Raw genomic sequence first — 25,910 nt, 5'->3', positions numbered from 1 at the left:
TCAGTGGGCTCACAGCTGCAGGCCACCCCAGCTGTCAGTCGGATGGCAGGCTCACAGCTGGAGCCCCCTGTGACACTGCACTTCATAATGTTTTATGGAAATATGCTTATGAGTGTGAATATAACATAACTGGAATATGTTTTATGCAAAAGGTCTCTTGTAAAGTATCATTACAAAGCTTATAATCTATTGAGTGTGTTCATCCTATTTGTATGTATGTATCATACTTGTATCTGAAACTAGAAATATAAAGTATAACTCTGAGGTCCTACTGTAATTATGCAAAGTGTGGGCCATTGATGGTGGTTTAGAATCTTGATGGCTCCCTTTGACTAGGACAGTTGGTTGTAAGTGGTCTGTTTACTTGCAAACCTTCCTGGGTGTGTGCAGGCCAGCCATGGAAGAATGAAGGCTGGGGTCTCACAGGACATGTGACCATGTCACCTGATACTGGAATCCATCTTAAACCTGGTGCTTTTCCATTTAGAAGGAGGGGTGGGAACCCAGAGAGACAAAAGATTCCCACCTTGTGCCAAAGCTATAAAAGGGGGTGGAACAGAACAAATGAGAGAGCCCCTGCTTTTCACCTAAGATGGCTGCTGGAACTAACAAGGGCTGTACCAGGGGAAAGGATGGAGTCCAGAGTGGGAAGGAGTCTAGTCTGTGAAAGAAGCGTATTGGAACATCTGAGGGTGGGGTTTACCTGTATTCAGTTTCTTAATGTATTGGGCTTAGACCTTCGTGGTTTGTTTTATTTTGCTTGGTAACTTACTTTGTTCTGTCTGTTATTACTTGAAACCACTTAAATCCTACTTTTTATACTTAATAAAATCATGTTTGTTAATTAATAACCCCAGAGTAAGTGATTAATACCTGGGGGAGCAAACGGCTGTGCATATCTCTCTATCAGTGATATAGAGTGCAGACGATTTATGAGTTTACCCTGTATACACTTTATACAGAGTAAAACGGATTTGTTTGGGGTTTGGATCCCATTGGGAACTGGGTGTCTGGGTGTTGGAGATAGGTGACCTGCTGAGTAGTTTTTAGTTTGGGGGCATGGACCAGACCTGGGTCTGTGTTGCAGCAGGCTAGCATGTGTGGCTCAACAAGGCAGGGTTCTGGAGTCCCAAGCTGGCAGGGAAAGCGGGCTCAGAGGTAGCTTCAGCACATCAGGTGACAGTCCCAATAGGGTCTCTGTGACCGAACCCATCACACCCCCAGCACCCTGGGGTGACAGCTGGAACTATGAGCCCAGTGCAGGGCTCAATTTCACAGCATGGAGCCTACCAGCAGTTAAATGTATACTCTTGTCAGTTTCATGGCTCCAGTTCTGAGCCAGAAGCAGCCCTGAAACTCATAAGAATGTCAATTTCACTGCTGGTAGGTTCCATGCTGTGAAATTGAGCTCCAGCTTGGTTCACAGCTCTGGCTATTGCTGCAGGGCAGGTGGGAAGCTCCAGCTATGAGCCCTGCACAGCTGTCAGTGCCCCCACAGCGTCCCAATTCAGTCTGTACAAGCACTCCTGGTAAGGACGCACACCACCGGCAGAAGGAGGGCAGTATGGACACCAACAGCCAATTGAATTACTGCAGTATCTGTAGGTTGACCTAATTTTGTATGTAGACAAGCCCTAAGTCACCAGCAAACATGCCGGCCTCTTTTAAAACAACCTGTATCCTCTATTCTGTCCATGGGCTTCTGCTGGGGAATTTACAGGCTCCAACACAGTTTTGGCTTCTGGGTAGAGAGTTATTCAAAGTCGATGGCCCTCCTGGTAGAAAACCTATTGTTCTGCTAGGGTAGAGCCATTCAGTGTGGATGGCCCTCAATTGCTCTGTCACAGCTTTCTAGAAATAGTCCCTCCACTGGATATGTCTACACTACCAGCACAACAGTGGCACAGCTTCAGCTCTTGCAGCTACACTTTGTAGCATAAACACTTATTATAGCATCAGAAGGGATTTTTCTGTCACTGTAGTAAATCCACCCCGTTGAGGGGTGGTAGCAAGGTTGATAGAAGAATTCAGCTTCATCTACAGTAGGGTTAGGTCGACCTAACTACATTACACAAGGCATGAAACTTTTCACAGCCCTGAGTAATGTAGCTAGGTATACCTACATTTTAGGTATAGCCCAGTAAGGGTCAAGTACTTGCTACAAAATAGGTGCTCTAAACCACCCTGAATGTTACATTCAAAGTGGAGGTTGAAATATAACATGATGTTCACAAAATGGAATTCATAATTTGACATACAGACATATTCCCTCTTCCCCTTCTCTTCCCCATTTGTCTCACATCCTCATATGCTAAACAGTGGTTGGCCATTGTGTGGGTGAACAAACCTGTATTCCCCTTTGCTCCCTCTCTACAGAGGCCAACCATAGTTGCGGTACTTGCACTCCATTTTGTGTAAGGGCACAGCAGGGCTAGGAGCTCCATAAGGGCTGACACAACAGCTGTCTGAGAGACAGTGCCTACTGGAGCGCCCCTTGAGGTGGTACATCAGATAAGGAATGTGCAGAGGATTTAAGTGGAAAGGTTAGCTGGTTGGAGCTCTTTCCACAAAAATGATCAGCAGTGAAATAATATTTAACCACGTTGACATATAAACTGCTATAATCAGATTCCCAGGTCAACCATCCATCAAGATGAACTAACGTAGTTCATGGCTCACTGAGCTTTTGCTTCAGACTGTCTGCAAACTCAAAAAAAACACTGCCTCAGTTTACACTGTTGCTTTCACAACCAAATCAGCTAGAAATGTAATTGTATTTTTGGCAGTTTGATTCTGAAGCACAATTCTGTAGTTAGGGCAGGATACTGAGGCAAATTCTGCAGCTGAAGAATTATGGAATACATAAGGCTGTGGTTACAAATGTTTTATCAGGCCCCAAATTCTCAGCTGTAAAAATAAGCTCAGTCTCTTGAACAGTATTAAACAAGTGAAAATAAATTCAGGATCCCTTCAGTGTTCATGCATGTGCTTCATTTTCAGACCACTGTATTCCAAATGTATTCAAAGAGTTTATTTCCAGTTTTTGAGACGATACAGAAATGTTTCAAACAGAACTCTTTCTCCAGGAAGAAAGAATCGTTGTTTCTCGAAGTCTCATATCAAGAAATGTCTTGTCCAATCAATTTCTAATGTTCAAAATTAATATAATATGTATCTTAATTAGAAAATAAAAATCTACACTGTGCTGAGGCTAAGCATGAGAAATGTCATGCCAAAAGCAGGTTTTTGGAGAAAGTACAGTCTAAATTCGGGCTTAGAATGGGAGTTATCTTTCATTCTTGACTATGGAGTCACTTCTGAATCTGTAGGTAATATGTAACTATTTGTATATGTATGTATACATTTTATATGTGCTTGCATGCATACTGTAGAATTGTTCATTCTAGCAGCAGTTCATTTTATAGCAAAAAATGAGCCATATCATTTACACTATTTATACAAAAATGTGTGAGTCATCTACGTATTTCCCCTTAATGTCAAGATTTTTAATATCTGTGTACCAATTTTCTGAATTGGCTGTATTGTCAAGAGTTCTCCTTAACAAAACTGTATTGCACAGGACAAAATCCTGTTATCAGAACAATATTGCCGAGTGGGGAAAAATACATCAAGTCAAGCGGAATAGGGTTCGAATATGTGTGTGTACAAAGGAGCTGGCTTATCAGGATCACAGTAGGGTCAAAGATGCTCAGTTTGTACTAAGCAGAAATTTGTCAATGTTAGCTGAAGCTAGGCAAAGGGGCAACATTAGGGGAACAAACTGGTGGAATCGTGGTGAGAAAAGCAGCCAGACAAGGGATAAAAATACCATTTGAACAAGTGCCCTTGTGCCTAGGATAGGGGAAGAGCCGCACACTGCCAGGCATGCTCAGCAGCCCATATGGAGTCTCACAATCTGGACAGTCTCTGTGCTTGTGGCGCACAAGAAGCGAGGCCCTCCTCAGCTGCAGCAGTTAGTGCCTGTGCCGCAGCTAGACAGTTCACCCCCAAAGGCTGTGAGAGACTCCACAACCCAGGGCAGGACCTAGGGAGGAAATGCTTCTTCCCTATTACCCACCATGGGGGTGGGGTCTCCTTGCTAGTCTGATAACAGAAGAAACAGTGGGGTTGAGTGGCCTCATCTATATATCCGGCTGCCAGCTCCAAAAGGGAGTAATTGACCTCCCCTGACTGTATTTTCATTGTTGGTGCCCCCTTTTGAAATTGAATTTTTGTTTTAATCCAGGCTTGATTATTTCCACCAGAAATAGTAGGTGAGGTATTTCCTCAGGAAATTCTGTACCTAAAAAAGTACATTCCTGTATATGTACTGAGATTCTTAAAGAAAAGCGTTCTTTCACTACATGCAGGCACTCCTCACAGAACTACTAGAGAGTTGCTATCACAGTGTTTATACTATGTTGTTATAAACATAAGGTGGTATTTCAACTTTGTTCATAAACGTTATGTCATGATATCTATTTGTGTGGGTATGTATGTATGTATATAATATATATAAACATTTGGAGTGTGTCATTTTATGGGTGCTGTCTTCTATTCTCTTTACCAAAAATGTGCTTCAGAGGCTAAATGCAAGTGAAGATCTTTTTGTAAAACATGATTTCAGAACAGAGACTATAACTCATTAGAAGCATTAAGAAATGCACTTTGACTGAAGCTTAGTGTGCCAGTTTTCATATTTTGGATAAATGACTGAACTTGTGTGAAGATGTTTCAACTAAATCTGATTCTAAGAAATTTCGAGCTTCATTGAAGTTTAAACAGAGCTGAATGGGGTTTAAATTACAGAAGTTTGAACTATGATTTAAAAACCGGCTAAAACACTTTTTAGTTACTATACAAATTGGGCAGAATAGAAGAACAGCCCCGCACCAGTGTATACCCCATGAAATCAATAGATTGAAGTTTTAAAGTGTTTTATTTACTGTTAGATGTTTGATTCTCACAAATTGCTGTCGTGTTGCTTTTTATTCCAGGACTCGGAGTCCCTTGACACCTACACCCAGAACACTCTCTCTGCATTATACCCGCCTTTCGAGGCCACAGCTGCCACTGTCCTGTGGCAGCTTTTCAGCATAGTTGAAAAGCTGTATCGAGGAGATGGCCTCAGGTGCCTAATTGATTTCCTTGTCCCTGCCAAGAGAGTCTTACAGTGCATTCAGCAAGAAACCTGTGTAAGTATAGCTTACTCTGGCAAAACAGAGGCCTCCTTTGTTCTTGACTTGGGAAAAGAGATAAGATGGAATTTAATCTCTGATCTAGAGAGCTCTTTTAGACTAGCAAATAAAATTTTGGATAACCAGTGCAAATTCTAAAGGTACCAAGGAGAACAGTGAAAGAGAATTATTTACCAACCTTTTTAAAACTGTGTCTGGAAAAGGAGTTAACTTGCAAAACCTGAACAGGAAACTAGCGGCAATCAACAGAAGCCGTTGATAGCAAAATTTGGGAAGGAAAACATGGTCTTCCTTTTAACTGATAATGATTTTAAATATCCCAGTGCATGCACTGAAATGATAGAGGACCAAGATAAAATATTTACAATAACAAAAAAATTCATAAGACTGGAAGGTATTTTTAAAGGGAGCAGATATTGTAGCAAAGATATTACTGTGGTTATTTTCTTTTCCAAGCTGACTAAAATCCTCTCCAGTGATGTGTCTGGAGTATGGAGCTGGCTAGGGCTGTACACTTGGAGTTCATGGCCACAGAGGTTTAAGTCCTGAGGGGTGACATCCCCAGTGTAGAGGGAAGATTTTTCCAGTGATTGATTGACAGACAATTAGAGGGAACCTTAGAGGACTTGTACTCCTCTGTCTCAGCACTCCTGGCTGGCATCTCTGATATGATACAGCTGTCAGTAGTAAAGAAGTCAAGACCCAGAAGAACTACCATTGCATGCAAATGGCAGGTACAGGCACCCTGTCAGCTCCTCCACACTCCAAATAAGACATCTCTCCTATTTAACTTTGTAACTAAAAGGACTCTCTTCTGGCCACCTTCTCTCCCTGCAGCAATTCCTCAGAGCTGACTGCAACCCTAGTGAACACTGTGTCCATGATGCAGGAGAGAAGAGCATCAATCCGTGCAAAGGAGCCCTCTGCTCTGTCCACAAACTTACCACATCCACAGTTTGATTCCACACAATGCTGCATAGATGCAGCTCTCATCTGCCCCTATTCTGTATTCAGTCTCAGCATCCTGAGAGCTGGAATTATTTATCAGTCGCATAGTGTCTCTTTTGGTGCCTAGCAACAAGGAACTTCTCTTTATTATGGTGGTCCCAACCTGAAACATAATGGGACTGTGTCTGGATTAGCTTTCCTTTGAGACATGCAATAGAAGTATTGAAAGACAGAATTTTAGGAACCATTCCTTTAGAATGGGAATCAACTTCCCTTTCTCCTTTCCATTCTTCAGCACCAGTAATAGAAACATAAGTGAAATCTGATTTTTCATTTTCCCCAAATCATTGTAGGCTGTTGGAGATTTTCAGAAAATGCTAATTGTTGTCTCTTCTCCGGGTTGTCTTTTCCACCTGAGTAGTTTCATTTAGATTTCTGATGTGTTTACACGTGGTAAAATAGTATTAAATACGTAATCCTCCCTCAGAGCTTGAGGATAGACTAGACGATCTTTTGAAGTCCCTTCCAACCCTACATTTCTATAACTTCTGTGAAATTTGCTGTCCAACTGAGCTATTGCCTGTCTGGTTTCGTTCCATGTTTCATTTTTCTCCCCCTAGCGTGGCCTGTTCGGTGAGCTTCCTTTAGACTCTTTGGTGCATGATGCTCTTGAATCATTCTTCCTGACCTGTTTAAAATAATAATGCTGAATGGTTCTGGTTTTCGGCATTGTCGGCGTGCTGTGTATGCTTTCCATTCCTTTAGCTTTAAATTTTAAAATTGTTGTTTTTTTACCATCATTAGCTTCTTCCAGAGGGAACTGTTGTTGTCTTTCTGCAGACCTCCACTGCCTCAACTTTTCCTGTTTGCCGCTAAATGCCATGCTCAGCTCATGAGAACCAGTGAAAGCATTCAGATTAGCAGTGATGCTTGTTGATGGGCAGGGAGGAAAACAAAAAGAGGTGGATATACTTTCCCAGTATTTTTGTACCTAAAGAAGGATTGGGCTGTGTAACAAGATAGCAGGCTTCTCCATTGACCTACTACTATTAGCAGATGTTAGAAACCTGCATAGAACTCCTGAAGTTGGTAAGTGTGGCTCATTAACTGTTCCCAGGGTACTAGAGATGCTGGAGTGTCTCTCAGGGCAGAGGTGATAGGAAGCTAACACAGAAGAGATCCTGGAAAGGAAACTACTGGAACAACCATACTCAGGCAGGAAGTAGGGGCTTACACTGAGATTTAGGTTGTTTGTTATAAGTAGGGCTCCGTGTCTGTCACAGAGGTCGCAGAAGTCATGGATTCCATGGGGTTCCTCTCCCGCAACGGGTCCCCCAACTTCCCCACTGCAGTCTCCCCCCAAAGATTCAATCACGAGTATTTTTAGTATCAATCATGGACAGGTCAGGGGCCGTGATTTTTTGTTTTTTGCCTGTGACCTGTCCATGACTTTTACTAAAAATACTCATGATTAAATTGTAGCCTTAGTTATAAGCCAAGCTCCCAAAAGAGGGGTGAGTCTGGACACTAGATCAAAGTCAGTGTACTTTTGAGGATGGAGGTAGAGAATTAGATCACTGACAGTCTGTTCTTCCCATCCTTAATATGTCTTGCCTTAAGTCATGCTGTATGACAGCTGCATCTATAGACTTTTGCTGTGCTCAACTGAGGAAGGAATTGAATCACCATCCTGCTTAATCATTCCTTAGCTAGCTATTGGAAGTGCCCCAAAGTAGATAGGACTTATGTAATGAATAGTTTATGTACTTGGCTTTCTTTGTTATGTTTTTATTGTAGCATGTTTTGTTTTGATGTAGTGTTTTTAGCGGGCACTGAGTTGTATGTGTATTTTCCATTAGGTGAGAATATTATTCATAGGTCATTCTTTTAAATATATTTTTAGCACCTAGCAATATGTCTTTTTGTATGTTTGCATTTTATCATGTAGCGTTGCTACACTTAATGGCTTTCATTTAACAAATTTCTTAAGAGTCTTACAACAGAAGTATTCTCAAACAAAAAAACTTTAAGGTGAAGTGAAGATTGCAGGCATGTATCAGAGTTCTGAACATACACAAAAAAAATCTCTTTTTTTTTTGTGTGTGTGTGTTTTTTAAATCACCTCTCCCCTCTTCTTACGCTGTGCACACCAAATATCCACCCTCTGACACCAGTTGTGACAAGTCCCCTCTCTACCTTGGTGGGTCCTACATGTACTACCTGTATATGTGTCTGTCAGTCACTCGCTCACTCGGAGACTCAGGGAATTCAAAGTTAAGGTCGCACTTATAAGAAACCCAAATATTTGAAATTATGGAAATTCCCAATTAAGATAGCCAACCTACTTTAACTTGGCACTTGTAGAGATGCCAGGCTACCATTTTCCCTCCCTTGCAGATGAAGTATCAGAAGTAGATGACAAAAAACGTAGGTTTTATAACTATTAGAGGGGTAGCTGTGTTAGTCTGTATCCACAAAAACAATGAGGAGTCTGGTGGCACCTTAAAGATTAACAGATTTATTTGGGCATAAACTTTCATGGGTAAAAAACCCACTTCTTCAGATGCATGGAGTAAAAATTACAGATAGAGGCATAATCATATATTGGCACATGAAGAGAAGGAAGTTACCTTACAAGTGGAGAACCTATGTTGAAGGCCAATTTAGTCAGGGTGAATGTGGTCTACTCCCAATAATTGATGAGGAGGTGTCAATACCAAGAGAGGGAAAATTGCTTTTGTAGTGAGCCAGCCACTGCCAATCCCTATTCAAGCCCAAATTGCTGGTGTTAAGTTTGCAAATGAATTGTAGCTCTGCAGTTTCTCTTTGAAGTCTGTTTTTGAAGGTTTTTTTGGTTGAAGAATGGCTACTTTTAAATCTTTTATTGAATGTCCAGGGAGATTGAAATGGTCTCCTACTGGGTTTTGTATGTTACTATTCCTTATGTCTGATTTGTGTCCATTTTTCCTTTTACGTAGAGACTGTCCGGTTTGGCCAATGTACATGGCAGAGGGGAATTGCTGGCACTTGATGGCCTATATCACATTAGTAGATATGCAGGTGAATGAGCCTCTGATGGCGTGGTTGGGTCCTCTGATGGAGTCGCTAGAGTAAATATGGGGACAGAGAAGGCAGCGGGGTTTGTTACAGGGATTGGTTCCTGGTTTAGTGTTTCTGTGGTGTGGTGTGTAGTTGCTAGTGAGTATTTACTTCAGGTTGGGGGGCTGTCTGTAACTGAGGTTTTATAACTGGCTGCATACCCACATGTCTCCAATATGAAGTGTTCTGCTTTGTCACCACACTGATGTTTTGCTTTTTTTCCATGCAAGTGCTATAATGTTACAATCAGGAAGGTTTGTATATGGAGCCACACTAGCTCTGTGTCTAATGAAATTTAAATAATTGTCTAGCGCATGCAGTGGTTAAGGTCAGGGCTGGATTAAGGCAGAGGCTTTAGGGGCTGCAGCCTAGGGCCCCAGTTCAAGGCGGGTCCCACAAAAATAAATCACAGGCAGCGATCTCCGGGCCGCTAAAAGGGTGCTCTGGCAGGCTGCCTGCATGCTGTGGCCCCACGCCGCTCCCGGAAGCGGCTGGCTGCTGGCACGTCTCTGTGGCCTCTGGCAAGTGGGGGGAAGGCGGCTCCATCCCCAACACTGTCCCCACAGCTCCCAAGGGGCATGCAGAGATGTGCTAGCAGCCAGCTGCTTCCAGGAGCGGGGTGGGGCTATGGCAGGCAGGCAGCCTAAGCCCTGCTGCACCGCTGGCCGGGAGGTGCCTGTGGTAAGCGCCTCCTGGCCGGAGCCTACACCTCACACCCACTCCTCCACCCCAACCCCCTGTCCCAGATCAGAATCCACTACTGCACCCAAACTCCCTCCTGGACCCCGCACCTCATCCTGCACCCCAATCCCCTGCCCCAGCCCCTCCTGCACCAAACTCCCAGGAAAAAGACTTCTATGGGGGCTTTTGGAAGAGAGGTCCTGGGGGCCATGCTTCCATAAGGGAAGCTAGGCTGACAGTGGGCAAACTTGAGAAAATTGTCTGTATGTGCAGCCTCCCTCTCTTCTCCCCTGCTCCTTTCTTCTACTCACAGAGAAATCTGGTTCCATTTAAACTAGATAACAAAAAAGAGTAAAACTTTGGGACAGATCCTCAGCTGGTGTAAATCATTCGAATCTTCTTAGAGGGCATGTTCCATCAGGAATTTCTGCCAAACATGGTAGATTTAAGGATTTACCTCCCCCACAGTTCTGCTTTACAGCAAAATTTGTGTGTGCGCGCAGTACCCATCAAAGTGGGTAATATGCATCTCCCACCTCCACAGCATAACCTAGAGATGGAAGGCACTTCCAGGAACGTGGGAAGAAAGTATATATTTGCTCTTATATTCATTGCTTTCTTGATTGCTTTCTGTGTCTTTGATGCACTTTTTTCTCACCCTTCTAAATGAAATCCCATATCATGTGTGTTGTCCCTCATTGGCTGAAATCTGAATCTCCCTTCCCCATCACACCACACAGTGTCACATATTCCCTTCTGCCAGTTCTATCACCTAATGGCTTTTTTTCAGTATTCTACTTTGTGCTGCTGATTTACCCTATGCTGACACTGAAACAGTAGTTACGGAAAAGGTACTTTTGTCATTACCTCATTATAGCCAGAAGCCCAACTTTATCTCTAATCATGCTCAATCTAGACTATCGGTAGTCTCAGTGAGCCTGTTATATCTCTCATGATGTGTTTGGCTTTGCTTTGCATTGTTTTTGTTGAGTAATGTCTGGCTTTATTTCTTTCACCTAGTACTTCTATATTTTAGGAGCTTATTAGTGGTTTCTACTTGTGTTTTCCCATTCCAGTATTCCATAAACAGACCATTTGTCAGCATAATTATATTGGTTTAAATGTCTGCTCTGTCTCTTTATTCCCAAGCCCAAAGCACTGAAATTTTAATGTGCTTGAATTTAAGTTTTCCTTTTTCTATAGACTTGACACATTTTTGAGCCTTTCGGACAGCTCTCGTCTTTGCATAAAAATAATACAATGATTATTATTACTGTGACAAAGTTCCTCCTCTACCTTGGTGGGTCCTGCACTTATTGGCAGATTTGCTCACCTCCGTGATCTTCCCCACGGTCTGGATCAACTCCTCCTGTGTCTGATCAGGAGTTGGGAGGTTTGGGGGGAACCCGGGCCCGCCCTCTACTCCGGGTTCCAGCCCAGGGCCCTGTGGATTGCAACTGTCTATAGTGCCTCCTGTAACAGCTGCATGACAGCTACACCTCCCTGGGCTACTTCCCCATGGCCTCCTCCAAACACCACCTTTATCCTCACCACAGGACCTTCCTCCTGGTGTCTGATAATACTTGTACTCCTGAGTCCTCCAGCAGCTACACCCTCTCACTCTCAGCTCCTTGTGCCTCTTGCTTCCAGCTCCTCACACGCACTTCCTCTCCTCTGGCTCCCCACTCCCTGACTGGAGTGAGCTCCTTTTTAAACCCAGGTGCCTTGATTAGCCTACCTTGATTGGCTGCAGGTGATCTAATCAGCCTGTCTGCCTTAATTGGTTCTAGCAGGTTCCTGATTACTCTAGTGCAGCCTCTGCTCTGGTCACTCAGGGAACAGAAAACTACTCATCCAGTGACCGGTATATTTGCCCTCTACCAGACTCCTGTACCCCACTGGTCTGGGTCTGTCACATATCCCTCCCCCCTGTTCAACACCAAGGGGTTGGGCAGCTTGGGATGCCAGACAGTGCACACGTGACAAGCCATCGGCATTGCCGTGACAGCTCCCTGCTCTGTGTTGCACACAGAACTGGAAAAGTTGGAGGGATAAGAACCACCTGGTCACCCTTGTGTTCTTCTCCTTGTTCCGCTGCATCCATTGAAGAGGGGCATGGTCGGTCACGAGGACAAATCTGTGCCCGAGCAAGTAGTAGCGCAATGCTTCCATGGCCCATTTTACGGCGAGGCACTCCCTCTCCACCACTGCATATTTTTGTTCCCTCGGAAGGAGTTTCCTACTGAGGTAGAGAATTGGGTGTTCCTCCTCCCCAACCATCTGTGATAGAACGGCCCCCAACTCTACTTCTAATGCATCTGTCTGCAGAATAAATTCCTTGGTGAAATCAGGGGCTATCAGTACGGGGTTACTGTAGAGGGCAGTCCGTAGGTCTGTCAATGCTTCCTCTGCTGCTTCAGACCATCTCACCAGATCAGGTCCACGGGCTTTCACTAGGTCTGTCAGGGGGCTTGCCCTTGTGGCAAAATGGGGGATAAATCATCGGTAATACCCCACTACATCTAGGAATGCCCAGACTTGTTTCTTGCAACATGGTCGGGCCCAATTTTGAATGGCCTCCAACTTGTTCACTTGGGGTTTTACCAGACCTTTTCCCACAATGTAGCCAAGATATTTGGCCTCTGTAAACCCTACAGCGCACTTGGCAGGGTTTGCTGTAAGGCCAGCTCGCCTGAAGGTATCAAGGACTGCCTCCACCTTCTCTAGGTGGATTTCCCAGTCTAGGGTATGAATGACCACATCGTCCAAGCAGGCAGCAGCATAACTCTTATGCGGGCGTAATAGCTTGTCCATGAGGCGCTGGAAAGTAGCTGGGGCCCCATGTAGTCCAAAAGGGAGGACAGTATATTGAAAAAGACCCTCTGGTGTAGAGAACGCAGTCTTTTCCTTTGCGTCTTCCACAAGGGGAATCTGCCAGTACCCCTTTGTCAAGTCTAGAGTAGTCAAGTTCCAGGCATTACCCAGACAGTCCACTAGCTCATCTATGCGAGGTATGGGGTATGCGTCAAACTGGGATACTTGGTTTAGTTGCCGGAAGTCGTTGCAAAACCTTGTGGTGCCATCAGGTTTGGGCACCAGCACGATTGGGCTGGACCACTGACTGTGGGATTCTTCGATGATCCCCAACTCCAGCATTTTTTTTTTACTTCTGCTTTTATTTCCTCCCTTTTGGCCGCTGGCACCCGATAGGGCCTCATTGTTATTCTGGCCCCAGGGTTCATGACGATGTGGTGATATGTCTCGGTTGTTCGACCCGGTTTTGTCAAGAACACATCTTGGTTCCAGAAGATCATCTCAGACCCCTCATTTTTCTGGTCTGGTGTTAAAATGGGAGACACTCTTACCTGTTTGGAAGGCTTGTTTTCCTGGGTTAGGACTTTTTGGATAGTTATGCACGCCTCTTGTGCATGCCAGGGTTTCAGAAGGTTGATGTGATAAATCTGTTCTTGTTTTCGGCATCCTGGCTGCTGCACCTTGTAGGTTACTTCACCCACGAGTTCAACCACCTCATAGGGTCCCTGCCATTGGGCCAGAAGCTTGCTTTCTGCCGTGGGTACCAACACCATCACCCGATCCCCTGGTTGGAACTGTCAGACTTTTGCCTGGTGATTGTAATGGGTTCTCTGGGCCTCCTGTGCCTTTTCCAAATGTTCCCGTACAATAGGGGTGACCGGGGCTATTCAGTCTCGCATCTGTATTACATGTTCTATTATATTTCTCCCCTCATTGGGTTCCTCTTCCCAGATCTCTTTGGCGATGTCTAGTATGCCACGGAGGTGACACCCGTATAATAACTCGAAGGGGGAAAACCCAGTTGAGGCCTGAGGTACGGGTAGTAGGGTGTCCCAATCCTTCCCATCCCGACTTACCACCTTCCTTATCATAGCCTTGAGGGTTCGGTTAAACCTTTCTACCAACCCATCAGTCTGCGGATGGTAGACTGAAGTTCTCAGGGTATGTATATGGAGCAGCGTACAGAGGTCCTTCATTAGCTTTGACGTAAATGGGGTTCCTTGGTCTGTTAATATCTCCTTTGGTAGCCCCACTCGGGCAAAGATCCCCACCAGCTCTTTGGCTATCGTTTTAGAGGCTGTGTTCTGCAGGGGGACGGCTTCTGGGTAACGAGTAGCATACTCCAAAACAACAAGTATGTATTGGTGGCCCCGAGCTGTCTTCTCCAGGGGTCCCACTAGGTCCATGGCTATTCGCTCAAAGGGGACCTCTATGATGGGAAGGGGTACTAAAGGTGCCCTCAGGTGGGGACAGGGACTGTGCAGCTGACACTCTGGGCAGGACGCACAGTACCTCCGCACTTCTTCATGTACTCTAGGCCAGAAGAACCGTTGTAGAACTCGTGCCAGGGTCTTCTCTACCCTCAAATACCCCCCAAAAAGATGACTATGAGCAAGACTTAATACAGCGTTCTGGTGTTCTTGAGGTACTAGGATCTGCTGTACCTTCTGCCCCCGTACTGGTGCAACCTGGTATAAGAGATTCTTCTTCATTATGAAGTAGGGTCCTGGTCCCTGGGTTTTCCCTTTCACGAGGACCCCATCTATTTCAGTCACCTCCTTCCTAATGTTGTCGTACCTTGGGTCTTCGGCCTGGTCCCATCCAAAATTTCCTCTTCCGGGGCTAATCTGCCCAAGATCTAGGGGCCCAGTCTCTGTTGCCTCTACTGGTTCAGAAGCGTTAGGGTGGGGGTCAGACTCGGGTGCTTCTCCCTCCTGGGTGGCCTCCTTTTCAGCTGCTCAGGTCCGCCTACCTACGAGAGCGACCCTCTGGCTTTGGGTCAGTATTCGGGTTCCCAAGGCCTTAGCTGCCCTCCTTTCCCTTTTCGACTTTCTACCCTGTCTGGGAATGGAAAATAAATCTGGGGATATTTCAGAGAAGACTGGGGGTTGACAGTCTACTGTGGATGCCTCACTAACTTCAGGGTTCCCCTTTTCCTCCAATCCTCCTACTGGGAGTAAGTTTCCAAACCCTGGGAAGTCCCTCCCTATGAGCACCGGGTATGGGAGTTTAGGGACTACACCTGCTGCTACCTCAGTAGTGTTCCCCTGAATCTTGAGTTTTACTGGGATGGTGGGGTAATAACCAACTGTCCCATGGACGCATGTTATCCCCGTACGCTTAGCCCGCAGCAGCTGACTACACTTGACGAGCTTCCCCGAGACAAGCGTGATAGCACTCCCCGAATCAACCAGTGCCGTGGTCTCTACCCCATTTAGTTTCACTGGTTTGGTGTACATATGTGGGGTTAGTGAGACCCGCACAAGGTGGATAAGGGAGCATGGGTCTGCCCAGTTCCCCAGGTTACACTGCATCGACTCCTCAGCATTGGGACACTGTGCAGCTATATGTCCCCACTCCCCGCAGGCATAACATCTGTATGGAGCCCTAGGCATTCCCCAGTCTCTTGGTTTGGGCAATCTAACATAATGATCCTCTTCTCTCTCAGTGCTCCGACTCTTTGTGGCCTCTGGTGGGCCTTCAGCCCCTCTCTTTTTCCACCTGGGCCCTCCTGGTGACCCAGTCACCCGAGCTCTAGGGCTTGGTGCTGCTAGTTTAACCCGGGGTGCCTCTTCCTTAACTGGTCAGGTCAGCTCCCTCGCCGTCCTTCGCCTCTCTACCAGTGCAACAACCTCATCATAGGTGGAGGGTTCATTCTGGCTTACCCGGCATGAAGGTCTGGCGGTAGCCCCCTCATGTATCGGTCGATGACCAGAACCTCTAGTGTATCTTCTGGACTCTGGGATTCTGTTCGCAACCACTTTCGTGCGAGATGGATGAGGTCATATAATTGGGACCGCGGGGTTTTGTTTTCCTGGTACCTCCAATCGTGATACTGCTGGGCCCGCACTGCAGTCGTTACCCCAGATCTGGCCAGGATCTCTGCTTTCAGCTGGGGGTAGTCTGCTGCAGCCTCTTCAGGCAGATCATAGTAAGCCTTCTGGGCCTCCCCACACAGGAATGGGGCAAGGATGCCAGACCACTGATCTCGAGGCCAGGCCTCCTGTAGAGCTGTCCTCTCAAAGGCCAGAAGGTATGCCTCTACATCATCCTCCCATGTCATTTTCTGCAGCCAGTGGCTGGCCCATATGAGTCGCGTCCCATCATGGCCACGGTTCAGCTCTGTAAGGGTCTTTACCTGGTTTACCAGTTCCCGCAACATATATCCCGGTCTTGAGAAGCCTGGTCCATCAGCAGGCGATTAGTCTCTTGCAGCAGCCGCACTGCCTCCTGTTGGGCAGCTGCCTGGACATGGGTAGCCTCCTGTTGGGCCGCTATAGCTTATATCAATGCCCGGACTAAGTCATCCATTGTGGTGGAAAAAAAAAAACCCTCTACCTTTTTTTTTTTTTAAATAACCCTCCTTCTGCCACGCTGTGCACACCAAATCCCACCCCTGACACCAGTTGTGACAAAGTTCCTCCTCTACCTTGGTGGGTCCTGCACTTATTGGCAGATTTGCTCACCTCAGTGATCCTCCCCACAGTCTGGATCAACTCCTCCTGTGTCTGATCAGGAGTTGGGAGGTTTGGGGGGAACCCAGGCCCGCCCTCTACTCCAGCTTCCAGCCCAGGGCCCTGTGGACTGCAACTGTCTAGGGTGCCTCCTGTAACAGCTGCATGACAGCTACAGCTCCCTGGGCTACTTCCCCATGGCCTCCTCCAAACACCTTCTTTACCCTCACCACAAGACCTTCCTCCTGGTGTCTGATAATGCTTGTACTCCTTAGTCCTCCAGCAGCACACCCTCTCACTCTCAACTCCTTATGCCTCTTGCTCCCAGCTCCTCACACGCACTTCCTCTCCTCTAGCTCCCCCTGGCCTGACTGGAGTGAGCTCCTTTTTAAACCCAGGTGCCTTGATTAGCCTACCTTGATTGGCTGCAGGTGATCTAATCAGCCTGTCTGCCTTAATTGGTTCTAGCAGGTTCCTGATTACTCTAGTGCAGCCTCTGCTCTGGTCACTCAGGGAACAGAAAACTGCTTATCCAGTGACCAGTATATTTGCCCTCTACCAGACTCCTGTACCCCACTGGTGTGGGTCTGTCACATTACGTTACCAAAAAATCCAAAACCTTTGCTCTCTCTTGCTTTCCTGTCGTTTGCTGCACTTGGATCTTGGTCCTGATGCATAGGACTTACTGGAGCACCAGAGCTGAATTTCTAGGTCTGCGGAAGGAGCAATAAAGCATTTTTAGTACATCTGAACAGGGAAACCGGCATCAGGTACAAAATATAAACTGAGGGCCAGATCCTTGGTTGGTGTAAATTGTCATAGCTCCATTGAAGCCAGTGGAGCTATGGCCTCCCGCCCCTTGGCATTTCTGGGTTGAGATCTCAGTGCCTGATGGGGCAAAAATGGACCCTGCTCAGCTCAATACGCAATCGTGAATGTTTTAAACACCGCGCACTCGTGCAGTCTATGGTGAACCAGGACCTTCAAACCGAGAGGCGAGGAGAGGCGGATACGGGCAGGCGGCGATGACAGTGATCAGATTCTATCCATTGAACACCATTTTGGGGCCGGGAAACAAGCACTGACTGGTGCGACCGCATTGTTTTGCAGGTGTGGGACGATTCCCAGTGGCTGCGAAACTTTCGCATGCGTAAGGGCACTTTCATGGAACTTGCCCTGAAATGCCATAATACCAAGATGAGAGCAGCCTCACAGTAGAGGCGAGTGGCATAGCCCTGTGGAAGCTTGCAACGCCAGACAGCTACCACAAGACGTTTCACAAACATCCACGTGGGATGGAGACCAGAAAATAACAGTTGGGGATGTTGAACACAGGCAGCCTGGACAGTGGTCAGGATCTGTTCAATTACAGGCTGAGCAAGTGCAGAATGGTGGTGGAATGCAGACCTCAGCCAAACCAATGTCCCCTGTATTCTCCACAATCTCTGTGAGTAAGGGGGAGACATTTATGGCGGGGTGGGAGGCATGCGCAGCCAGACACCAGGGAGATTAGAAGAGCACACCAGGAAGCGGCGCGATCAGAGAAGCTGAAAACGAGCTTCATCAATGGCCTTTATTAATTCATTATAAAGAGGAGAGAAGTAAGGGTGTGGTTTTGGAGGAGGATAGGAGGGATGGAGAAGGCCATTAAAAAAATTCACAGTAACGACAGCCTTCTGGTTGGGCTGTCCTGGGTGAGGAGGATGTGGAACATGGTGAGGCTGCAGTGGCACTCTGTGATCCTGCTGTCTTCCTGCCACCACCTCTCATCTCGGTTGTCCCTCCTGTCCTCACGTTCATCCCTCCTGTCCTCATGTTCACTGGCCTCTTTCCTGTAATTTGATACCAGGTCCTTCCATTCATTCAGATGAGCTCTTTCATATAATATCCGAGAACATCTCATCTGCGTCTTCTTTTTCCTCCGCCTTATCTGTGCTAGCCTTTGGGATGGAGGAAGATAAATATTTAGAAAAATACATTTTACAGAACAATGGTTATACACTTTCACAGTGAACAGCACTATTCACCTAGCACATGCGATTTCCCAGGTCGCATTTTTCATCTTAATAGTGAGTGCTTGCAGCTCTGGAATTACAGATCTCACAGACACAGGTCCAGGCATCAGAATTCAGCTTGCATGCAGCCATGGTAAGCCACTGTCTTAATCAACAACCTTCCCACCCTCCCCACCCACTGCGTGCTGGTAGCTTGGGGAAGATCGCCAGTGACCAAACACAAAAAGATCATCGGCATTTCCAGGAAAGGTTTTTGCTCCTGCAGTCCACGAACCCAGTAGAAAACACCCCCTGCCCCTTACTTAAATTCCTGATTTTTAACCAGGATATCCTGAACAATATCACTTTGCTGAGGATAACAGAACAAGATAAAGAGCGGATGCTTCTTGAATGCCAGCAGTCACCGGGACCATACTGCTATGCTTTGCCACGCAATGATACCTGATTACTTGCTACATGCATGGTGTGGTAAAGTGTCCTACCATGGTGGCGGAACAAGGTTGCCTTGCCCAGAAACCTTCTGCAAAGGCTTCTGGAGTACCTACAGGAGCGCTTCATTGAGATGTCCCTGGAGGATTTCCTCTCAATCCCGGACATGTTAACAAACTTTAATGCATCCCAAGTCCTCAGGGCAAATCAATCATTAAAAAGGCTTGCTTAAAAACAATGTTTGCTATTTGCACATTGTCTGGGATAGTGGCTTGTGAGGGCTGGGAGCAGCAGGGTGATAAAAGCTCCTGGCTGCTGGGGCTCACGGAGTGCTGTGTGCTCTCTGCTAGGTCTTCCTCCTCTTCTTCATCTTCATCTTCCACCTGCCCCGGACCGTCCGTTTGCTTCTTTGGTTTTCTGGTAGGCTTGTCTGAGCTCCTTAACTTTCACTCTGCACTGCTGAGTCCCTGCTGTGGCCTTTATCCGTCATAGCCTTAGACATTCTTTCAAATACTTTTTCATTTAGTCTTTGGAACGCAGTTCTGTTAGCACTGAATCCTCTCCCCATATAGCGATCAGATCCAGTACCTCCCATGCAGTCCATGCTGGGGCTCTTTTCGATTCTCAGGAGACTGCATTGTTAACTGTGCTGATGAGCTGTGCGTGGTCACCTGTGCTGATGAGCTCTCGGGCTTTTCCTGTCTACCTGGCCAGTGTATCCGAGTTCAGAATGCTGTCCAGAGCGGTCACTGGTGCACTGCGATCAGCGGCCACACTAACCCTAATCCGATATGGTAATACCGATATTTAAAGAGCCATTAAAATCGATATAAGGTGCCTCCTAGTGTGGACGGTAGTGTAGACCAGGCTTATGTCTCATTATACTAGCTGGGGCTCTGGCCCCTAGTCTTTCCTTTAGCCCAAAATTGATGAGCCAGCTAGTATGCTCAGTAGCTCAGCACAGTCCTACAGGGAGAGGCCAGTTGGGATGAAGATGTGGTAAGAACCCCACCATCCTCTGTGTGCCTGCTAGTATATGGCAGCAGGAACTGGGAAGAGTTCATGATTCCTCTTTCAAGCTCCCTTCTCAAAGCATTCCCATTTGCTTTGATCTCCTGCAGGCAGAATGCCTCTGAGCATTTCTCCTATAGCTCTGCATATCTTGGTACCACCAGTTCAGAAATGGGGTAATTAGCCCCATAGAATTTTTTGTTGCTTTAGCTCCATTGTAGAGGAGTGTGGAGACACAAAGACACTGTTTAGATTGATAGGAGGGATGGGAGCATGAAATACACCACTACCCCGATATAACGCAACCCAATATAACACAAATTCGGATATAACACGGTAAAGCAGCACTCTGGGGTGGCGAGGATATGTACTCTGGAAGATCAAAGCAAGTTCGATATAACATGGTTTCACCTATAACGCAGTAAGATTTTTTGGTTCCTGAGGACAGCGTTATATCGGGGTAGAGGTGTAATACATTTGCTGAAAAGCATGAATATCTGTACTGTTTGGAAAACTCATTGTTCACAACTGACAGTCCAAAAACATTGGGCTGCAAGATATTTCTTCCATCTATCCCTTACTGGATAGCACTAGATCCTTACTAGGAGACACAATCAACTCTCCTCTATCTCTCTGTAGCTTAGTCATGATCAGACAGAGTTAAAGAGACGTAGATCGCATATCTCGCTTTTTGCCTGGTCTGCTAGCCAGGCTCTCCACCTTCTGTGGACCATGCAGGGGGAAGGGACAGGAAATCATCAGAGCAAGGAAATGATGATGTCGCTTTCCCACTGCACCCATCTGCAGCTCCCCTCTTTGGGCCTTAGAGTAGAGAAGAGTGAAAATTCCTATGGTCTGCTTCTCTCCTTCTTTCCCTATATTTCACCCCAAATGTTCCTACTTAAAGGCTTCAAACGTTGCCAAGTACACTTTGTATGATCAGACAATATTGATATCCAGGGATCTGAAACAAACCAAGTTACAAGGATGATTTCCCCCACCCCCGTCCCCCCAAATGCAAACATGAAACAAATCTTTTGAGTCCTCACACATGCCACTACTCATTACAATTGACATTCCTATATTAACGGTCCCATATTAAGGTTCTTGGCTTCAGTATTTTTCTTAAGCCCTTTTTTGGGTAAACATTTGGACCAGTTTTGCAAGGTGCTTCGTACTTGGCCGATGCTGAGTGGACTCAGTTTCCATGCTCAGCACTGCCCGGGCCTGAGCTTTAATTAGTGTCACTACTGAAAATATTGTTTAAAATCAAATGCACAGTTTATTGGGAACGCAGTAATCAAACCCCGGCTCACCAAATTTCAGAGATGTAAACAAGTATAAGAAATATAGGGTTTTGTTGGAGTCTGCAGACACTTGGATAGTTTCATAGCTCAGTTTTTTCATTTTTAATTACTGTATAGCTCTGTGTCACTGATAATGATATTCACGAGAGCCTGGAAACTAAACATGTATTGTTATCCTGGCGCATGGAACCCTGTCGTTTTCATCCTTGTGCTGTCCGTGCTGCCAGCCCTTCCTTGTGCAAGTAGTTCTGATTTCCATGAGAATAATGAGGTTATTTGTGTGACTATGGGTTTTGCAGGTTCAAGCCTTGAATCAAGATTGCCACATCAGTGAGGTATTTATATCTGAAGTGAGTAAATGATAACACGAGCACTGTCAGAGACAGACCATGGAAGCGTTTGGAGTATCTCGTGGTTACATGAAACTGATATCATGAAGAAGGACTTTGCCTGATAGACAATGGCTGAGGTGATTATTAAAACAATTAAGGATAATCAGTCATGTTATTTTACAACCTCTTTTGAATGAGAAAACATTAATTCAGAATTCAGGGTCTCTGCTCTTTGCTAGAAATACGCAAGTCACAACAGCCTTATTAAAGTTTTCAGGGCCCAATCCTGATTTCATTGAAGTTAGTATTTCAGTTGACTTCAGTGGGAGGAGAGGATCAGGTTGTGGGGATGAGGGCAGTGTGAAAAGGAGGGAAATTTTTGCCCATATTTATACTTTGTGAACTGGAAGTCTCTCAGGAATGCAACTATTCAGGAAATGACTTGAAGATTTACAGTCCTCAGGCTGTAATTTACAAGGCACTGAAGGATTTATAATCCAACGTTTGTCCAAAATATAGAATCTCAGCAGCACTCTGAATAAGGGGTTTAATGACTATTTAGTTGTAGTCACATAATGGACAGTTCTCTTGCCATAGAGTATGCTATGTACTACATGCAGTTATTCATTGCCTCAATGACAGAGGTTTCAACCCACAAAATGCCTTTCTTCTCACCCTTGTCTCCTTTTTTTGCTGATAACTTCCAATTACCTGGCTGGGAAGCTGAACCTACCATTGCTTCCACTGGCAGTTTAAAAGCAACATAATCTTCATAGCCTAAATAGATGCAAGAAAAATGAACTTTTGTTGATTTAATGATATTCAGAAAACAAATTAGAGACAGGAGACTCTCTAGAGTCATTTAAAACTAGTCTGGACAAAGCATTGTAGAAGATACTGTAGATAACAGACCTGGATTAGCCCCTCTCTGGACAGTGAGTTAAATAACCCAGTAGGTGTTTTCCATCTCAAAGTTTGGTAGTCTAGAGCTTTTCCTCTGGTGTCACAAAGACAGGGAATGCCAGAAGGGGCTTTGGAAGGGTGAAGGCACAGCTCCAGCGAATCCACCATCCTGTGAAAGTGCTCCTGCTGGGTATAGGAAGATGTGGGAGTGGCTAGTCTTCCTCTCCACAACATCACTTTGAGCTAACCCAAACCAAAACCTGATTGTTACAATAGTGACTCCCTCTGGATCCTCTCTGCAGCTGCTGTGGCATAACTGTGGAGAAACAGGAGGGTTGGGAAGAGTGCCTTTTGTGCATAGGCCTGTGCCTCTAGGGCTAGAGTGTCTCTTTCCATAAATACTAGGCTATGCTCCCTACCTGCTCTGCACTCCTCAGAACCCTCTTACCTGAGGCATTAATCACTAGGAAATTCCACAAAGACAATCTGGTGGAGTTGCCTGTCTCCTCTGCCCTGCTTCTGCCTGTGCCACGGTGGAACAGAGTGATCTATGAACCTATCAATTAGCCCTTCTATGTCGTCATGGGTTTTCCAATTCAATGCCTCTGTGGAATTTTTAAACACGTTGCTGCATATGGGCGGGAGGAGAGAGCGGGAGAGAGAATACAGAAAAACATTACTTTTCAAATGATGGTTTACAGCACTACTGATTTCTTCGTACATAAGACAAAAGTGCCCATACGTGCAACTCAAGGAACTGATGTCTGTGAGGCAGGAGATGTCAGGATTTTTGCTGAATTAACCAGAACACAGTATAAAGGAATTGGGGTGAAAAGTAACATGTTTTAGTCCAAAGACATTTGTTTTACTGTTTGTTTAAAATTTAAATAGATGCAGCTGTTTAAATTACTTATTAGTAGCTACAAATTGCAAAACCTAAATAAATTCAAACTTAATCATTGTTATCGGCAAGACAAAATATATGCAAGTATTTCCAAAGTGTAACACTCAGGTAACTGTCAAAGGGAGGTATAGTCTATGCAGAAAGGCACCAAACAGGATCAAACACTTAAACAGCAGATTGCAAAAGCAAATTATAAATGGCTTCTGGGAGAAAAGTGATCAAGCAAAATAAGTTATTTCCCAGAGACCACACTGAAAACAGAAGACATTTCCACTAGAACTGTGTACTTCGAAGACTTGTGCCAACCTAGTTTCTGGTTTTGCTTCATGTGGATCCTTGGCTGTTCTGCTTCACTTTTAAGTTTTAGGTTCAAACCCAAAGCAAAAACTAGCTGATGGCCTGACAAGTTTTTCCTGGTGTCCAGATGAAACCAGGCAAAACCACTGGATTTCTAATGGCTCCACCCAAAACCATAGATCTGTTGAGGTTCACTCCAAACTCTGCCCAAGTTTGGTCAAAAGGTTCATCAGCCTCAGTGACCCCTTTAGCACACCTGACACACATTCTGAGTTTGTAACAAAAGCTGCATTTATGAAAGTTGTACTGCAGTAATTATGTGGCCTAGTGGATAGAGCACTGGATTGGAATTTAGGGGCCTGGGTTCTATTCCCAGCTCAAATTACATGAACTTCCTGTGCCTTTGTTTCCACATCTGTAAGATGGGGATAGTGATACTGACCTCTTTTGTAAAGCATTTTGAGATCTACTGAATAAAAGCGTAATGTGAGAACTAGACAGTACTAAACTTTAATTGATACCAGTACACTCATTAAGGAACTGCCATATAACTGTAATGCCACTACAAGTAGCCCTTGTGTGTATGATTTCAGACATTACTTATATTGTAGGTTGAGGTATTTTATGTCTGATTTAATGTTATCAAAGACTCTTCAGCTATGAACACTTCCATTGTATAGTAGAAATCTCTTTCCTGGAGCAATATACCGCCTTTATGATTGTCCAGTACCTAGGTAGATGAGCTTACTGATAAAGTCATTAGATTTGTGGTTACTGAGGCAGATAGCAGGCAGGCCCAGGGGATCTTTCTCTCTTTCAGGTCTGGACAGGTGCTTTGCATCCAGAAACTATTCATTATTTTTTCTCTGAGTAAAACATTTTATTACTCTGTTGACAAAAATGTCACCATCTGTATTATATTTCATTATTTGCTTCATTGATTTATAGAGTTCTTATTAATGTAGCAACTAAATCATCTTGTTACTCAGAAGGATGCCTGGTCTTCATAACTATGCACAGGTTTTTAGATGCATCTGAATTTAATATTTAAAAACTAGTTAAAGTGATCATAAGGATTATTATAATTAATTATTTTTATTGTACCAGAAAAGCAAGCTATTCTTCATTTATCAGCCAAATTCAGGTTTTAGGGACAAATTCTGTGGTGACAAAAAATACCACCACCTAAATCAGTGATCAAGCAAAATAAGTTATTTCCCAGAGACCACACTGAAAACATAAGACATTTCCACTAGAACTGTGTACTTCGAAGACTTGTGCCAACCTAAATCAGAATAACAAATAAAAGCAAAAATAAAATGAGGGTGGAAATGAGAGGAGAAAAAACAGACAACAAAGGACAGCTCAGTGAGCGAGAGAGAAATGGACAGAAAAGTGGAGAATGGAGGGAAGCGTATTGGGACATGGCCTAATGGTCGGGCGCGAGTCTCCTTTGCCCAATCCTTCACAGATGTGCAGAGTTTTATAGGACTCTTCTCCTGTTGCTGAAGCCTTATTTGTGGGTTTGCCAATATGGCAAGACCATTGCATAGGTTGGGTGAGAAAGGGAAACCATTTCAGTGATTAGCAGAGTGAGATGTAGCATTTTCATTGAAAAAGGCTCTGGTGACTGCGCCTGTCTTGGCCTATCTACGTTTCAAAACCCCTTTTCATATTGGTCACAGCTGCTAGCTTATGGTTTGGGGTCAGTACTGACATAGGAACCCAAAGACTTTAAGGTGGTGGCTTATTACAGCAAAAATATTTTCCGGAGAGAAGTTATTGCACCACCCAAAAGGAACTCCTGGCACTGGCTACATCCATAGAACACTTTCACCAATATTTGTATGGGAGGAAGTTTGTGGTCAGCACAGACCATGCTTTCCTGCAATAATTCTTTAGATTCAGGAATCCTGAGGGCAACTTGCCAGGTGGTTGGAAAAACCTGTAGTGCTGTGATTTCAGTCTCACACAGGCCTGGACATGAGCATGGTAATGCTGATGCCTTGTCCAGATGGCTTTGTTGGGCAGTTAATTGCAAATGCTGCCCTAAGCAGGATAGCAAGGAATTGTTTGCTCAAGGGAATGAGTGTGCTGAGGAGGAGATGGCTGTCTCCTCTCTTCCCATAATTTGCCAAAATGTTCCTGGTTCATCCACTAAAACAATGCATGTGGGGTGGTAGAAGCAGAGTTCAGAGCAACTAAAGCTTCCCACAGAGAGGATCCTGGTATAAAAACAGTGTGTGACTGGAAAATCATTTGGCACCTAGAAAGGTGCCTCAGAATACCACAGTGAAA

At 45.2% G+C, this 25,910-nt stretch overlaps 1 protein-coding gene across 10 annotated transcripts in view; it reads left to right on the top strand.

Annotated features, from left to right (window-relative positions):
- Window positions 1–25,910, top strand: part of PLEKHG4B (pleckstrin homology and RhoGEF domain containing G4B) — a 203,262-nt gene that overhangs the window by 92,548 nt on the left and 84,804 nt on the right. For 9 of the 10 annotated variants that reach the window (XM_039525803.1, XM_039525799.1, XM_039525800.1 and 6 more), the window contains one exon: window positions 4,998–5,195. Coding sequence is in view for 8 of the 10 variants with exons in the window: in XM_039525799.1 (XP_039381733.1) it covers window positions 4,998–5,195 (198 nt within the window). In the remaining 2 variants the exon portion in view is untranslated. Of the gene's footprint in view, window positions 1–4,997; window positions 5,196–21,530; window positions 21,646–25,910 lie in introns of those variants that run through there. The other variant, XM_039525802.1, reaches the window with a different exon arrangement.

This window comes from Mauremys reevesii, linkage group 2, assembly GCF_016161935.1.
Source record: "Mauremys reevesii isolate NIE-2019 linkage group 2, ASM1616193v1, whole genome shotgun sequence".
Lineage (NCBI taxonomy): Eukaryota > Metazoa > Chordata > Testudines > Geoemydidae > Mauremys > Mauremys reevesii.
Note: the sequence above shows the minus strand (reverse complement) of the source record. Positions and strands in the feature narration are given on the sequence as shown.